General features: G+C 43.2%; 1 protein-coding gene across 1 annotated transcript in view; it reads right to left on the bottom strand.

Moving 5' to 3' along the window:
• Nucleotides 1-2,593: 2,593 nt before the first annotated feature.
• Nucleotides 2,594-12,984, bottom strand: part of MALSU1 (mitochondrial assembly of ribosomal large subunit 1) — a 25,064-nt gene continuing 14,673 nt past the window's right edge. The window contains 2 exon segments of the mRNA XM_073630097.1: nt 2,594-3,448; nt 4,154-4,235. Of these exon segments, the coding sequence (XP_073486198.1) occupies nt 3,294-3,448; nt 4,154-4,235 (237 nt within the window). The 3' untranslated portion in view covers nt 2,594-3,293.

Genomic DNA, 12,984 nt, shown 5'->3' with positions numbered 1-12,984 from the left:
ACCGACTACCGCTGCATGACGCAAGCGCGTCCTATGTTTATTATTGGAATCTCGCCCCACAGCATCCGATCCCTACACTAGACAGGAGTCTTTGTTTTTTTTCCTTTTCTCTTTTTCTGATTGGTTGATGTTTCTTTACATATTTTTCAGTTTTTTTCACATTTATCACATGCCTGACGAAGGGGTCCTGCGTGACTCCGAAACGTTGCACTCTCCTTGTGTTGTGATCATGCAATAAATGACACGTTTGGACGCTATCTACGCCGTTCCATGGTGTGCTGGCAAATATTTTCATTGTCCCCCCACTGTGTTCTCCGCCGGATCCTCCACCCGATGTACTGTGTGCCGGGCGCGATGCATGGGGCGGAGCCCAGCGGCAAATTCAAAAAGTACAAAAAACATAAACACATACAGTACACTGTAATCTTACAGATTACATTACAATATCAAATCATTCCACCTCCCTTTTGTCCCTAGTTTTTTGCATGCAGTTTTATATTATATATACTGTTCTTTCTGGCTGGAAACTTGAGAATGTCCATGGCAACCAAAAAGTGTCCTTTTACGTCAAAAGTGGTTTTAGACCAGCTAGAAAACAGCGATAGTAAATTAGAACACTTGCAGAACTGAGCGATAGCGATTCGTGGGGAAATTAATTTTATTATTTTTTTTTTATAATTATTTATTATGTTATAATTTATGATTTTGTGTTTCAAACTTTATCATACCTGGGATGTCTACTAGACCCAAATTTCTATGCAAAACAAAGTACCGCTTTGAGATTCAAAAATCTGACATAATCATACCGCCAGGGAGGCTACTTTATAGAGTGAATATTTTCAACTCACTCAGTAAATTAGCCTTATGTAGGTGGAAGGAGGTAAAAATGCATAGAATATGCTCTGTGTATGGTTTTACATTTCTGAAATGTGAGCACAGAAAAAGTGACATTCATCTATTTAACCACTTGCCGACCGGGCCATAGCCGAAAGACGGCTGCAGTGCGGTCGACTTATTCCGGGAGGGCGTCCATAGACGTCCTCCCAGAATCTTGCTCCCGCGCGCCCCCTGGGGCACGCACCGGGGAATCTGGACCCCGTGCATCATGGTAAATGACCGCTGACAGCGGCCGTTTACCACGTGATCGTGCCGTTAAATGATCACTTGTAAACAAACCGGCGTCATGTCCGGTTAATCTTTCCCCTCCTCGTACCGATCGGTACAGTGCGAGGGGAGAGATCAGGTGCAGCAGCGCTGTGGGCTGGATGTGTGCCCATTCCAGCACTCTTCCAGCAATCCTCAGCAATAATCATCCATCCATCCTCAGCAATACTCATCCATCCATCCATGCTCAGCAGTACTCATCCATCCATGCTCAGCCATCCATACTCAGCAATACTCATCCATCCATCCATGCTCAGCAGTACTCATCCATCCATCCATGCTCAGTAGTACTCATCCATCCATCTATACACTATTCCATGCTCAGCAATACTCATCCATCCTAATCCATCCATTCATACTCAGCAATACTCATCCATCCATCCTTACTCAGCCACCCCATCCATACTCAGCCATACCCAACCCATCCATACCCACCCAGCCATCCACAGTCATGGCTCAACCATGCTTAGCCATCCCCATCCACTGCTAATACATGCCACTACAGTGCCTCAAAGTGTAATAGGTAGTCAAATTAGATTTGAAATGTATGCCCCTAGAACACCCGATGGTGCTCCCTGCATGTTGGGCCTCTGTATGTGGCCAGGCTGTGTAAAAGTCTCATACATGTGGTATCGCCATACTCAGGAGTAGCAGAAAATGTTTTGGGGTGTAATTTTTTGCCATGTACATGCTGTGTTAGAAATATTGTATAAATGGACAACTTTGTGTAAAAAAAAAAAAAAAAAAAAAGCGTTTTCATTTTCTTTCCACATTTTCTAAATACTTGTAGAAAAAAATGACATGTTCAAAAGACTTGATATGCCTCACAGATTATACGTTGGGGTGTTTTCTTTCCATAATGGGGTCATTTTTTGGGTGTTTTTATTGTCCTGGTGCTCCAGGGCCTTCAAAAGTGCAAGAGGTAGTCAAGAAATTAGATGTGTAATTTATGCTCCTAGAACGCCTGAAGGTGCTCCCTGCATGTTGGGCCTCTATGTGGCCACAGTGTGTAAAAGTCTCACACATGTGGTATCACCATACTCAGGAGGAGTAGTAGAATGTATTTGGGGTGTAATTTGTGGTATGCATATGCTGTGTGTGAGAAATAACCTGATAATATGACACTTTTGTGAAAAAAGAAAAAAAAAAATCCTGATTTTGCAAAGAATTGTGGGAAAAAATTACAACTTCAAAAAACTCACCATGCCTATTTCTAAATACCTTTGAATGTCTACTTTCCAAAAGGGGTCATTTGAGTGGTATGTGTACTGTCCTGACTTATTAGGGTCTCAAGAAATGAGCTAGGCCGTCAGTACTTCAGGTGTGATAAATTTTTAGAGATTGGCACCATAGCTTGTAGACTCTAACTTTCACACAGACCAAATAATATACCAATTTGGATTATTTTTACCAAAGATATGTAGCAGTATAAAATTTGGCCAAAATTTATTATGAAAAGTTAGTAATTTGCACAATGTTATAACAGAAACAAAAGAAAAATATTATTATAATTTTTTTTTTACAGAATTTTCAGTCTTTTTTCATTTATAGCGCAAAAAATAAAAAAGCCAGCGGTAATTAAATACCACCAAAAGAAAGCTCTATTTGTGTGAAAAAAAAGGACAAAAATTTAATATGGGTACAGTGTTGCATCACTGAGTAATTGTCATTCAAAGTGTGACAGCACTGAAAGCTGAAAATTGGTCTGGTTAGGAAGGGGGTTTAAGTGCCCAGTGGTCAAGAAGTATTCAGCAGTTCTTTATTATTGTTCTGTAAATGGCAGAATAGCTGCACACATCCCGTTGACCCAGCACAAGTATGTACATAAGGACATGAGAACTTTGCCAGCTGCCCTGTTCTGCATATTCGTCCTCTAAAAGTAATAAAGCCAGATGTTTAACATGACAGTCAGACTATCAGAAAGAGGTAAGCATTAACTGCCCTCATGTTTCTTCCAGGACAGGTTTCCGTTCTTCATGTTTGATGACCACTGTTCATGCGGTCTTCTCCATCACAGTAAGCTGGTTTCCATGAGCCTTCTGCACATCAGTTTTAAAGGAACAGTACAAGCAAATCATGACAGACAGAATTCATTCAGATATTTCCAGGAAATCATTGCACTGAACACCTTAGTCTTTTTTCTGAAGTCCAAATGTGAAATCTGAAGGTAAAGTCTCTGGTGTTATCTGCGATAACTGATCATCATGTAATCGCAAAGTCCACAGTTTCTCCAACTCGTAGGTCGCTCTAGTTTCTGGCAGCATAAAGTGAACCACAATTTCACCTGGGAAAGAAAAAGTAGAGTCACATGACTTGGGACAAGGATTTGGGCACACAGGCTAAAGCCCCATACACACGGGCCGAATGTCAGGAGACATCGGCCGGTTCAAAAAAGAAAACCGGCAGACATTCGGCCCGTGTGTATGCCACCCTGTCCGACAGAAACTGGCCGTTTGGCTGGCTTCTGTCCGTCGAGCATGCTGGAAAACAAACCAACAGCCGATCAGCTCCCGATTACCGCTTTCAGCCAATGGCGGAGATCGTTGATCGGAGTGTTCTAGCGAGGGGGTCATCCCCCTGTCAGAACACAACAGCTCAGCAGGGGAGATTGCTGTGCTAAAGTTGCATAGTTTGCATAGTTAGTACAGCGGCTCCAACCGGAGGTGATAGTTTTTTTTCGTTCAACCCGCTTGGTTGAACAAAAAAAAAAAAAACCTCAGTGTGTACCAGGCTTAAACCACCATAAACTCCCAGCAATATCATTGTTCTGAATGACGTACACAAACAAAACGTAAATTGAATTGGTCGGTAAGGGTTACAACGCTCGTCGCTACTGCTCTTATTTGTGTGAACATAAAAAAGTTCTTAACACTCACATTACTTATAATTACACTTTGCAGTAATGTGTTTACAATGTTCATACTTGCTTAGCTGTGGGAAACTGAGCAATCAAAGAGATATTCACACAATTAAAGCAAAGAACACTTACCAAAGTCTATACACATCCAGTCATCTGTGTCCTTTCCCTCTAAACAAACATGTGACTCAACATCTCTCTTCAAATGCTTGTACTGAAAAAGAACACACAGAATTGATTGTGACCAAATTCTTCTATACAGTTCTCCCTTTGTCACTTGTATACAAATCCATGGTAAATCCCTTCCCTTCTACTTCCCAAAATCCAGACCTATGCTAGACCACCTACTTCTTACTAACCAAATGAAAAAAAAAAAAAGAAAGAACTGTCCTTGTAACCCTTAGCAACAAAATCATTTAAAGAGAATGTTAACTCTGGATTTTTTTTTTTTTTTTACAAATCCTGTAGCTGCTGTGTTTTAATAAAAGGACATTTACCTGTCCAGGGATCCGGGCTAGTTCTTCGCTAGCCTTCAGGTTCCCTGGACACGCATCCTATCTGTGGTCCAGCAGTCTTCTGGGACCTGTAATGTGTCCTGGACTACTGCAGGGAGGGAGGAGGAGTGGAGAACTTCCACTCAGATTGCAGTTTTCTAGGACCTATAACGTGTCCTGGACTACTGCGGGGAGGGAGGAGGAAAGGAGAACTTCCGCTCAGATTGCAGTCTTCTGGGACCTGTAACGTGTCCTGGACTACTGCAGGGAGGGAGGGGGAGAGGAGAACATCTGCTCTGATCACCTAGGCAACCTGACGGAAGGTTGTCAAAACTAGGTACCCGCTCCCCCACCCCCCCAAAAAAATTGACATGCCAAATGTGGCAGGAGACTTAAAGTGGAACTTCCCCTTTTGGATGGAGTTCCGCTTTAAGGAAAGAGAACATCTGGCTGGTTGTTATTGGGAGATCGTCCTTCCTACAAATAATCAATGGAATATACAGATCTATGGGCAGGTATACCTACAGTCCATTCAACAAAGACAGTGCTGCACGGAAATTGAATGATCCTTATGCTTTGTCATTTTCCAGCTGATTTCCATTTCATTAGAGCAAAAAAAAGCCAATTTTTTTTTGCAAACTTACATTGGTCCAGTTTGGCTCAATTTAAGTATCAATTTTTGATATCTGGGGGGCTGCTTGGGATGCTGGAAATCATTGTAGCAGTCAGAGCTACATACATTGATAGCGGCTCCAGTAGCTTCCCCTCTGTACATTGAACACAGGGGGCGCTCGCGCGACACTGCTGTACTTTTGAGAATGCCTTGTAATTTTTTGAAGGTAGAGATTATCAGGTTGCCGAGACTGTTTGAAAATTAGCACAAGTGACAATTATGTGTGATATTTGCATGCATCTGCTACCATGTAATAGGTCTGAAAAAGCACACTGCCGCACAAGTAGCAATTGTCTGTAAGACATTTTAAGAAGAGTGCTGACCCTATACTCTTCTGAAATAATAGTTTCCTGGCCATCATACTGTCCTCCTGACTTTAACACACGAGACACTGACCAGAACCAAGCATGCAGATAAGAACAGCACACATATTTATCTACTGTAAGCTTTACTTTAACCACTTAACCACTGGGCACTTAAACCCCCTTCCTAACCAGACCAATTTTCAGCTTTTGGTGCTCTCACATTTTGAATGACAATTACTCAGTCACGCAACACTGTATCTATATGAAATTTTTGTCCTTTTTTTCACATAAATAGAGCTTTCTTTTGGTGGTATTTAATCACCGCTGGGTTCTTTATTTTTTGTGCCGTAAAAGAAAAAAGACCGAAAAATCTGTAAAAAAATACATTTTTCTTCATTTCTGTTATAATATTTTGCAAATTAGTAATTTTTCTTCATATATTTTGGCCAAAATTTATACCGCTACATATCTTTGGTAAAAAATAACCCAAATCGGTGGATATTATTTGGTCTTTTTGAAAGTTATAGAGTCCAAAAGCTATGGTGCGAATATCTGAAAATTAATCACACCTGAAGTACTGACGGCCTATCTAATTTCTTGGGACCCTAACATGCCAGAAAAGTACAAATACCCCCCAAATGACCCCTTTTTGGAAAGAAGACATTCCAAGGTATTTAGAAAGATGCATGGTGAGTTTTTTGAAGTTGTCATTTTTTCCCACAATTCTTTGCAAAATCAAGGTTTTTTTTTTACTTTTTTTTTTTCCACAAAATTGTCATATTAGCAGGGTATTTCTCACACACCGCATGTGCATACCACAAATTACACCCCAAAACACATTCTGCTATTACTCCCGAGTATGGCAATACCACATGTGTGAGACTTTTACACAGCGTGGCCACATATAGAGGCCCAACATGCAGGGGAGCACCTTCAGGCGTTCTGGAGCACCCAACTCAATTCTGACATTTCTCTCCTACATATAAAAATCATCATTTATTAGCTAGAAAATTACATACCAACCCCAAAACATTATATATGTTTTTTTAGCAAAGACCCTAGAGAATACAATGGCGGTCGTTGCAACTTTTTTTAACGTGTTTTTTTTTGTCCTTTACAAAAACCAAAACAGTAAAGTTAGCCCAATGTTTTTGCATAATGTGAAAGATGAAGTTACGCCGAGTAAATAGATACCCAACATGTCACCTTTCAAAATTGCACGCGCTTGTGGAATGGCGCCAAACTTTGCTACTCAAAAATCCCCATAGGTGACGCTTTAAAATTTTTTACTGGTTACATGTTTTGAGTTACAGAGGAGGTCTAGGGCCAAAATTATTGCTCTCGCTCTACCGATCGCAGCGATACCTCACATGTGTGGTTTGAACACCGTTTTCATATGTGGGCGGGACTTACGTATGCTTCTGCATGCGAGCACACAGGGACAGGGGCGCTTTAAATTTTTTTTTTTTTTTTATTGTTCATTTTACTTTATTTATTTTAGTTTGATGCTTTTTTCCAAAAAAAAAAAAAATTTTTGACCACTTTTATTCCTATTACAAGGAATGTAAACATCCTTGTAATAGGAATATGGCATGACAGGTCCTCTTTACAGTGAGATATGGGGTCAATAAGACCCCACATCTCACCTCTAGGCTGGGAAGCCTGAAATTAAAAAAAAAAAAAAAACGATCCTGGCTTCGATCGTAGCGGTGAGTCGGTAGAAGCGCGGGAGGGGGGATATCCCCTCTCGCCTCCCGTAAGAACGATCAAGCAGTGGAACAGCCGCTATGATCGTTCTTATGGTGTAGGGAATCGCCGGCTGAAAAAGTTGATATCTGAATGATGCCTGTAGCTGCAGGCATCATTCAGATATCCCCGCACAAAGTCAAGGATGTTGTATGGCGGGCGGGAAGTGGTTAAAACGCATTTTTTTTTTTTTAACAAAGCTGTCCATTTATACAATATTTCTACCACATAACATGTACATAACAAAAATGACACCCGAAATAGATTCTCCTGCTCCTCCTGAGTACGGCGATACCACATGTGTGAGACTTCCACAGCCTGGCCACATACAGAGGCCGAGTACAGCCGAGCATGGCTCAGCATGGCTGGGTATTGCGGAGTATGGCAGGGTATTGCAGAGTATGGCGGGGTATTGCAGAGTATGGCGGGGTATTGCAGAGTATGGCGGGGTATTGCAGAGTATGGCGGGGTATTGCAGAGTATGGCGGGGTATTGCAGAGTATGGCGGGGTATGGCGGAGTAATGCGGGGTATGGCGGAGTATGGCGGGGTAATGCGGGGTATGGCGGAGTATGGCGGGGTATGGCGGGGTAATGCGGAGTATGGCGGGGTATGGCGGGGTATGGCAGGGTAATGCGAGGCTTTGCAGAGGATTGTGGGGGTATTCCAGGGTACTGCGAGGCTTTGCAGAGTATTGTGGGGGTATTCCAGGGTAATGTGGGGCTTTGCAGAGTATTGCACAGCATTGCAGAGTAGTGCAGGCATTGCAGATTAGTGCAGGGCAATAGGGATGGCTGAGCATGGATGGATGGATGGCTGGATGTCTCTGTGCAGCGCTGTGGGCACTACACATCCAGCCCACAGCGCTGCAGCCAGCCATCCATCCCCCTCTCCGCTCACAGTGTACCTATCGGTACACAGGAGGGGAGGAGAGGAACCGGCGTCATCAGATGACGCCGGTCTGTTTACATGTGATTGCGCCGTCATTTGACGGCGCAATCACATGGTAAACGGCCGCGATCAGCGGCCATTTACCGGGATCCGTGATGCGCCGGGTCCTCCGGACCCGGCGGTCACGGATGTGCACGGGTGCGCGCCACAGGGGGCGCGCGAGAGGGGAATTCCGGGAGGATGTCATATGACGTCCTCCCAGAGTTAAGCAACCGCCCTGCAGCCGTCATTCGGCTATGGGCCGGTTGTTAAGTGGTTAAACATTTGCACTTGTTAAATCATATGGAATGGATCTTGCATTGCAGTGGTGCTTTGTTGAAAATGCTGCATGCACAACTTTCCGGCCCATCATATGCACATAGCGTGAAAAGGTATTAAAGCTATTGTGCATTTCATGGGCCTAATGCTGTAGTGATTATCGGAAAAGTGACCAGTCCTTTTTAGTGGCATCTCAGAGATCCGACATAGCTTATCTCTTAGGATAGGTTCACACCTATGTGGTTACAGTTTGTGTGGTTTTCCACCGCGTTTTAAAAACACGTGATTTTGATGCGTTTTTTGCATGCAGTTTTCATGTGTTTTGCTTTTTTTCCCCTCTTTAACCACTTCAGCCCCAGAAGGATTTACCCCCCTTAATGACCAGGCCATTTTTTGCTATATGGCACTGCGTCGTTTTAACTGACTATTGCGCAGTCGTGCGACGTTGTACCTAAACAAAATTGGTGTCCTTTTTTCCCCACAAATAGAGCTTTCTTTTGGTGGTACTTGTCACCTCTGCGGTTTTTATTTTTTGCATTATAAAACAAAAAAACAATGAATGACAGTTTTGAAAAAAAAAAATTTAATAATTTTTTACTTTCTGCTACAATATCCAGAAAAAAATAAAAATGAAAAAAATGAATTTATTCACCAGATTAGGCCAATATGTATTCTTCTACATATTATTATTAAAATTAAAAAAAAAACGCAATAAGCGAATATTGATTGGTTTGCGCAAAAGTTACAGCGTCTACAAACTATAGGATAGATTTATGGACTCTTTTTAAATTGTTTTTACTGGTAATGGCAGTGGAAAAATCTGACCCCAAGTGACACTTTTTGGGGACCAGTGATATTATTACAGGGATCAGTGCTAAGAAAATGCACTGATCAACGTATAAATGACACTGGCGGGGAAGGGGTTAACACTAGGGGGCAATCAATTTATTATGTATTACCTGGGTATGTTCTAACTGTGTGGGGGATGGGCTCACTGGGACAACACAGAGATCATTGTTCCTGATCACTAGGAACAGCAGATCTCCGAGTTGTCGCCTGTCAGAAAAGGGATCCGCCTTGTTTACATAAGCAGATTGCCGTTCTGCCCTTCTTTACTGCCATTACCCACAGGCGAGCTCCTGTGGAGCGTGCCCACTGTATCTCATGCACGGACCAACGTACAAGTACGTCGGTTCACACAGCCAGGCCGCCCTGCTACAGTATATGTGCGGTGAGTGGTCCGGAAGTGGTTAAAGGATAAGTTCACCTTTTTTTTTTTAAATTCCCCTATGTACCAATATAGCATTAATGTACTTCTTTTGCAAAAATATCAAAGCTTTCCATTAATTCTACAGACACTTACTTCATTGTCTTCATGGATGTTTCCAAACACGTATACATTAGTTCTGCCTTACTTCCTGGGCAGACTTTAGGTCATGACACAGAAAGGAGTTGACCAGCTGACCTCATTAGCACACACCCTGCATCATCTACCCTCCTACCTACCCATCCATCTCCAGGTGTATGTTTTTTAAATGAAATGCAAACAGTGATCACCCTTCTCACTAAATACACAGGCATCGATTTTTTTTTCCTACCTTAACTTTAACCTTGCACAGAGTTGATGGTAGATCTAAAGAAGATTGTACAATCAGATTGTATAGTGTATGTTGAGCTTCACAGAACCCAGGGCACACTCCTTCTATTTTCAATACTACAGCTCTGCTCCACGTAGGCTTTTATCTCATCTCTCATTTCCTGCACATTTCAAAATGCCAAATGAACGATCTATGCAAGATTAAAGTTGAAAGGAAGAAAAAAAAAAAAAAAAAAAAGGCGTGGGTTTCACCCTCCCGATGCATACCAGGCCCTTATCCGAGTATGCAGTCTGGCAGGTCAGAAAAAAATGGGGAGGAGCTAGAGAGTGTGGGGGGGGGTGCTTTGGGGCGGGGGGGGGGGGTTCTGCCCCCCTCCCCAAAGCACCTTGTCCCCATGTTGATGGGGACAAGAGCCTCTTCCCAACAACCCTGGCCAGTGGTTTTTGGGGTCTGCAGGCAGTGGGGCTTATCAGAATCTGGAAGCCCCCCCTACATAGTACCCCTACTCATTCACCAAAAAAGAAAAGGTCTGGTGTAAAAGACACAGTTGGCAGTTTTTGACAAGTCTTTCATTTAAAAGATTTAAAAAAAAAAAAAGAAAACACACAATATCCCTCCGGGCATGCTGGGCTGTCAGCGGTGGTGGCAGGCATCATGACTGACAATGGATTTACTTCGGGGGACATTTTTATTTTATTAATAAAGGAGTTGTAAAAAACTGCCTACTGTCATTTTTTTTTTACACTACACCTTTTTTTTTGGTGAATGAGCAGTGGTATGTACCCCATACTCATTCACAAAGGGGTGCTGGGATCTGGCCCCCCCATGCCAGCCCCTTCCAGATTCCAATAAGCCCCCTGCCCACAGACCCCCACAACCACCAGCCAGGGTTGTGGGGAAGAGGCCCTTGTGCCCATCAACATGGGGACTTTGCTTGGGGGGGGGGGGGGGGCGCGCAGAACCAAAGCACCCCCCATGTTGAGGGCATGTGGCTTGGTATGGTTTCAGGAGGGAGGGTGGGCGCTCACCATTTGCTTTTTACATTTTGGCATGGGGTTCCACTCAAAATCCACACCAGACCTGAAGAGCCTTGTTTTGATTGGGGGACCCCACGCCATTTTCCTTTCTTTGCCAGGCAATTCTTTTTTTTTTTTACATTACACATGACTCATTGGTTGTTACGAACCCGGTGGCCGCCTACTTAACGACCTGTTATTTACAGTTTGTTATGGAGGGGGAAAAAACGCATATAAAAACCCAGCAAAAATACAACACTTGCATTTTTGGTGCAGGTCCATTGAAGTCTATTAGACAGAAAATGCAATCTGCTGCAGGAAAAAAAATTCTCTGACCCTTTCCAAAAATGCAGCAGCTGAAAAATGCATAGATGTGAACGTGTACCATATGAAACCATGTTAAATGGCCTGTTGTGCGCTTCTGCAAACCGCACTAAAAAATGCATAGGTGCAAACCTATCCTAAGGCCTCAAGCACCTAAGCATTTATTTATCTTAGGTTGTAAATGTTGGTTTAAAACAGAGCAAATTCTAAAGGATTTAAAAAAACTTTTGGGAGTGACGTCTCTCTCTGCACGCCGTTGAGAGGCAATCGGCAAGCGGCTCTCATCTTCATGCACACAGCTAGCCAGAGAACCGAAGGCTTCTAGAGCAGGTACAGTAAGTGGACATCAGTATGTAAAAAAGATGCTGTCTAAGAAACACAGATAACCGTTGGACTAGATCAACCCCTGGTAATGTGTCATCTTTGTAAAAACATAAGTTAACTGTTTGTATCAGTGCCCTGCTTTGTTTGCTCTGTGCGTGGTATAAAGCCTGGGAGCAGAAAGAACCAATACAGAAAGCAAGTACTTTTCTTTTTGTGCAGAGACTGGCTTGGGATCAGGGGCAGTGAGGAGAATCCCGGGGCGCCCTTAAGAACATATTAAACCTCCCTTTCTTAGGTGTTGTCACCGCCAACTCACTAATGATAAACTAGCCAAAGTCCTGGATACTTTCAGCAGCCGTAAGGGCTGCAGGCTTGGGTGAGGGTCTGGAAACTTTGTGTACATACCCCATTCTCCGTATACTGCTGGTGATTACCTTAGTGGTTTTAATCACTCCTTGCATTTTATGGTGAAGCCCGCTGGGGGGGGCAGCACTAACTACTGACTCAGCTGGGGTGCATATGAGTGGAGGGAGCTGACTCACGCCGGTCATCCTAAAGTGATGTGGTGCATCTTCCGCATAGTGTGCGGATAGATGTATAGATTCTTTCCTCTTTCTCCCCCCCCCCTTTTTTTTTTTTTTTGGAATATTGACAGAAACCAAATTACTGCTAAAGAGTATACGATGCAGAATCTACGCTCCTCTAAAGATAAAAACCCGCAGCTCACAGCAGCAGCGTCAGCAGCAGTGAAACTGGAGCAATATGCTCATACCCCCGCTCTGACCCCTCCAAAGAAGGGGTCACAGTTGAAAACACAACAGGGGGGGCACTGGATAGGAAAAGCCTGGGCCAGCCTCACTCACAGTCTTCCGGTGCTGTGTCGGCTACTCAGTCATCTAAAACACATAGTAATAAAGGACCGGGACCAAGTGAACAAAACATAAATGTAGACATGGAGGTAATAAATGTCTCAAATCTGCCTCCAGAGAAAGAGCCAGCCTTAACGGATGTATTTATGGCAGTAGGGGTGTGTAATAGCTCACTTAAAGAACTCTGTGAACAGATTATTATTATTATTATACAGTATTTATATAGCGCCAACAGTTTACGTAGCGCTTTACAACTTGAGGGTAGACAGTACAAGTACAATACAATTTGATACAGTAGGAATCAGAGGGCCCTGCTACTGGTCAGGCAAGATCTACAGAAAACTGCAGAGAGAACAACAGCCCTGGAAGAAAGAGTCAGCGGGCTAGAAGACGACGTGTCCCCACT

This window comes from Aquarana catesbeiana, linkage group LG05 (genome assembly GCF_042186555.1).
Source record: "Aquarana catesbeiana isolate 2022-GZ linkage group LG05, ASM4218655v1, whole genome shotgun sequence".
In the NCBI taxonomy this organism is placed as follows: domain Eukaryota; kingdom Metazoa; phylum Chordata; class Amphibia; order Anura; family Ranidae; genus Aquarana; species Aquarana catesbeiana.
Note: the sequence above shows the minus strand (reverse complement) of the source record. Positions and strands in the feature narration are given on the sequence as shown.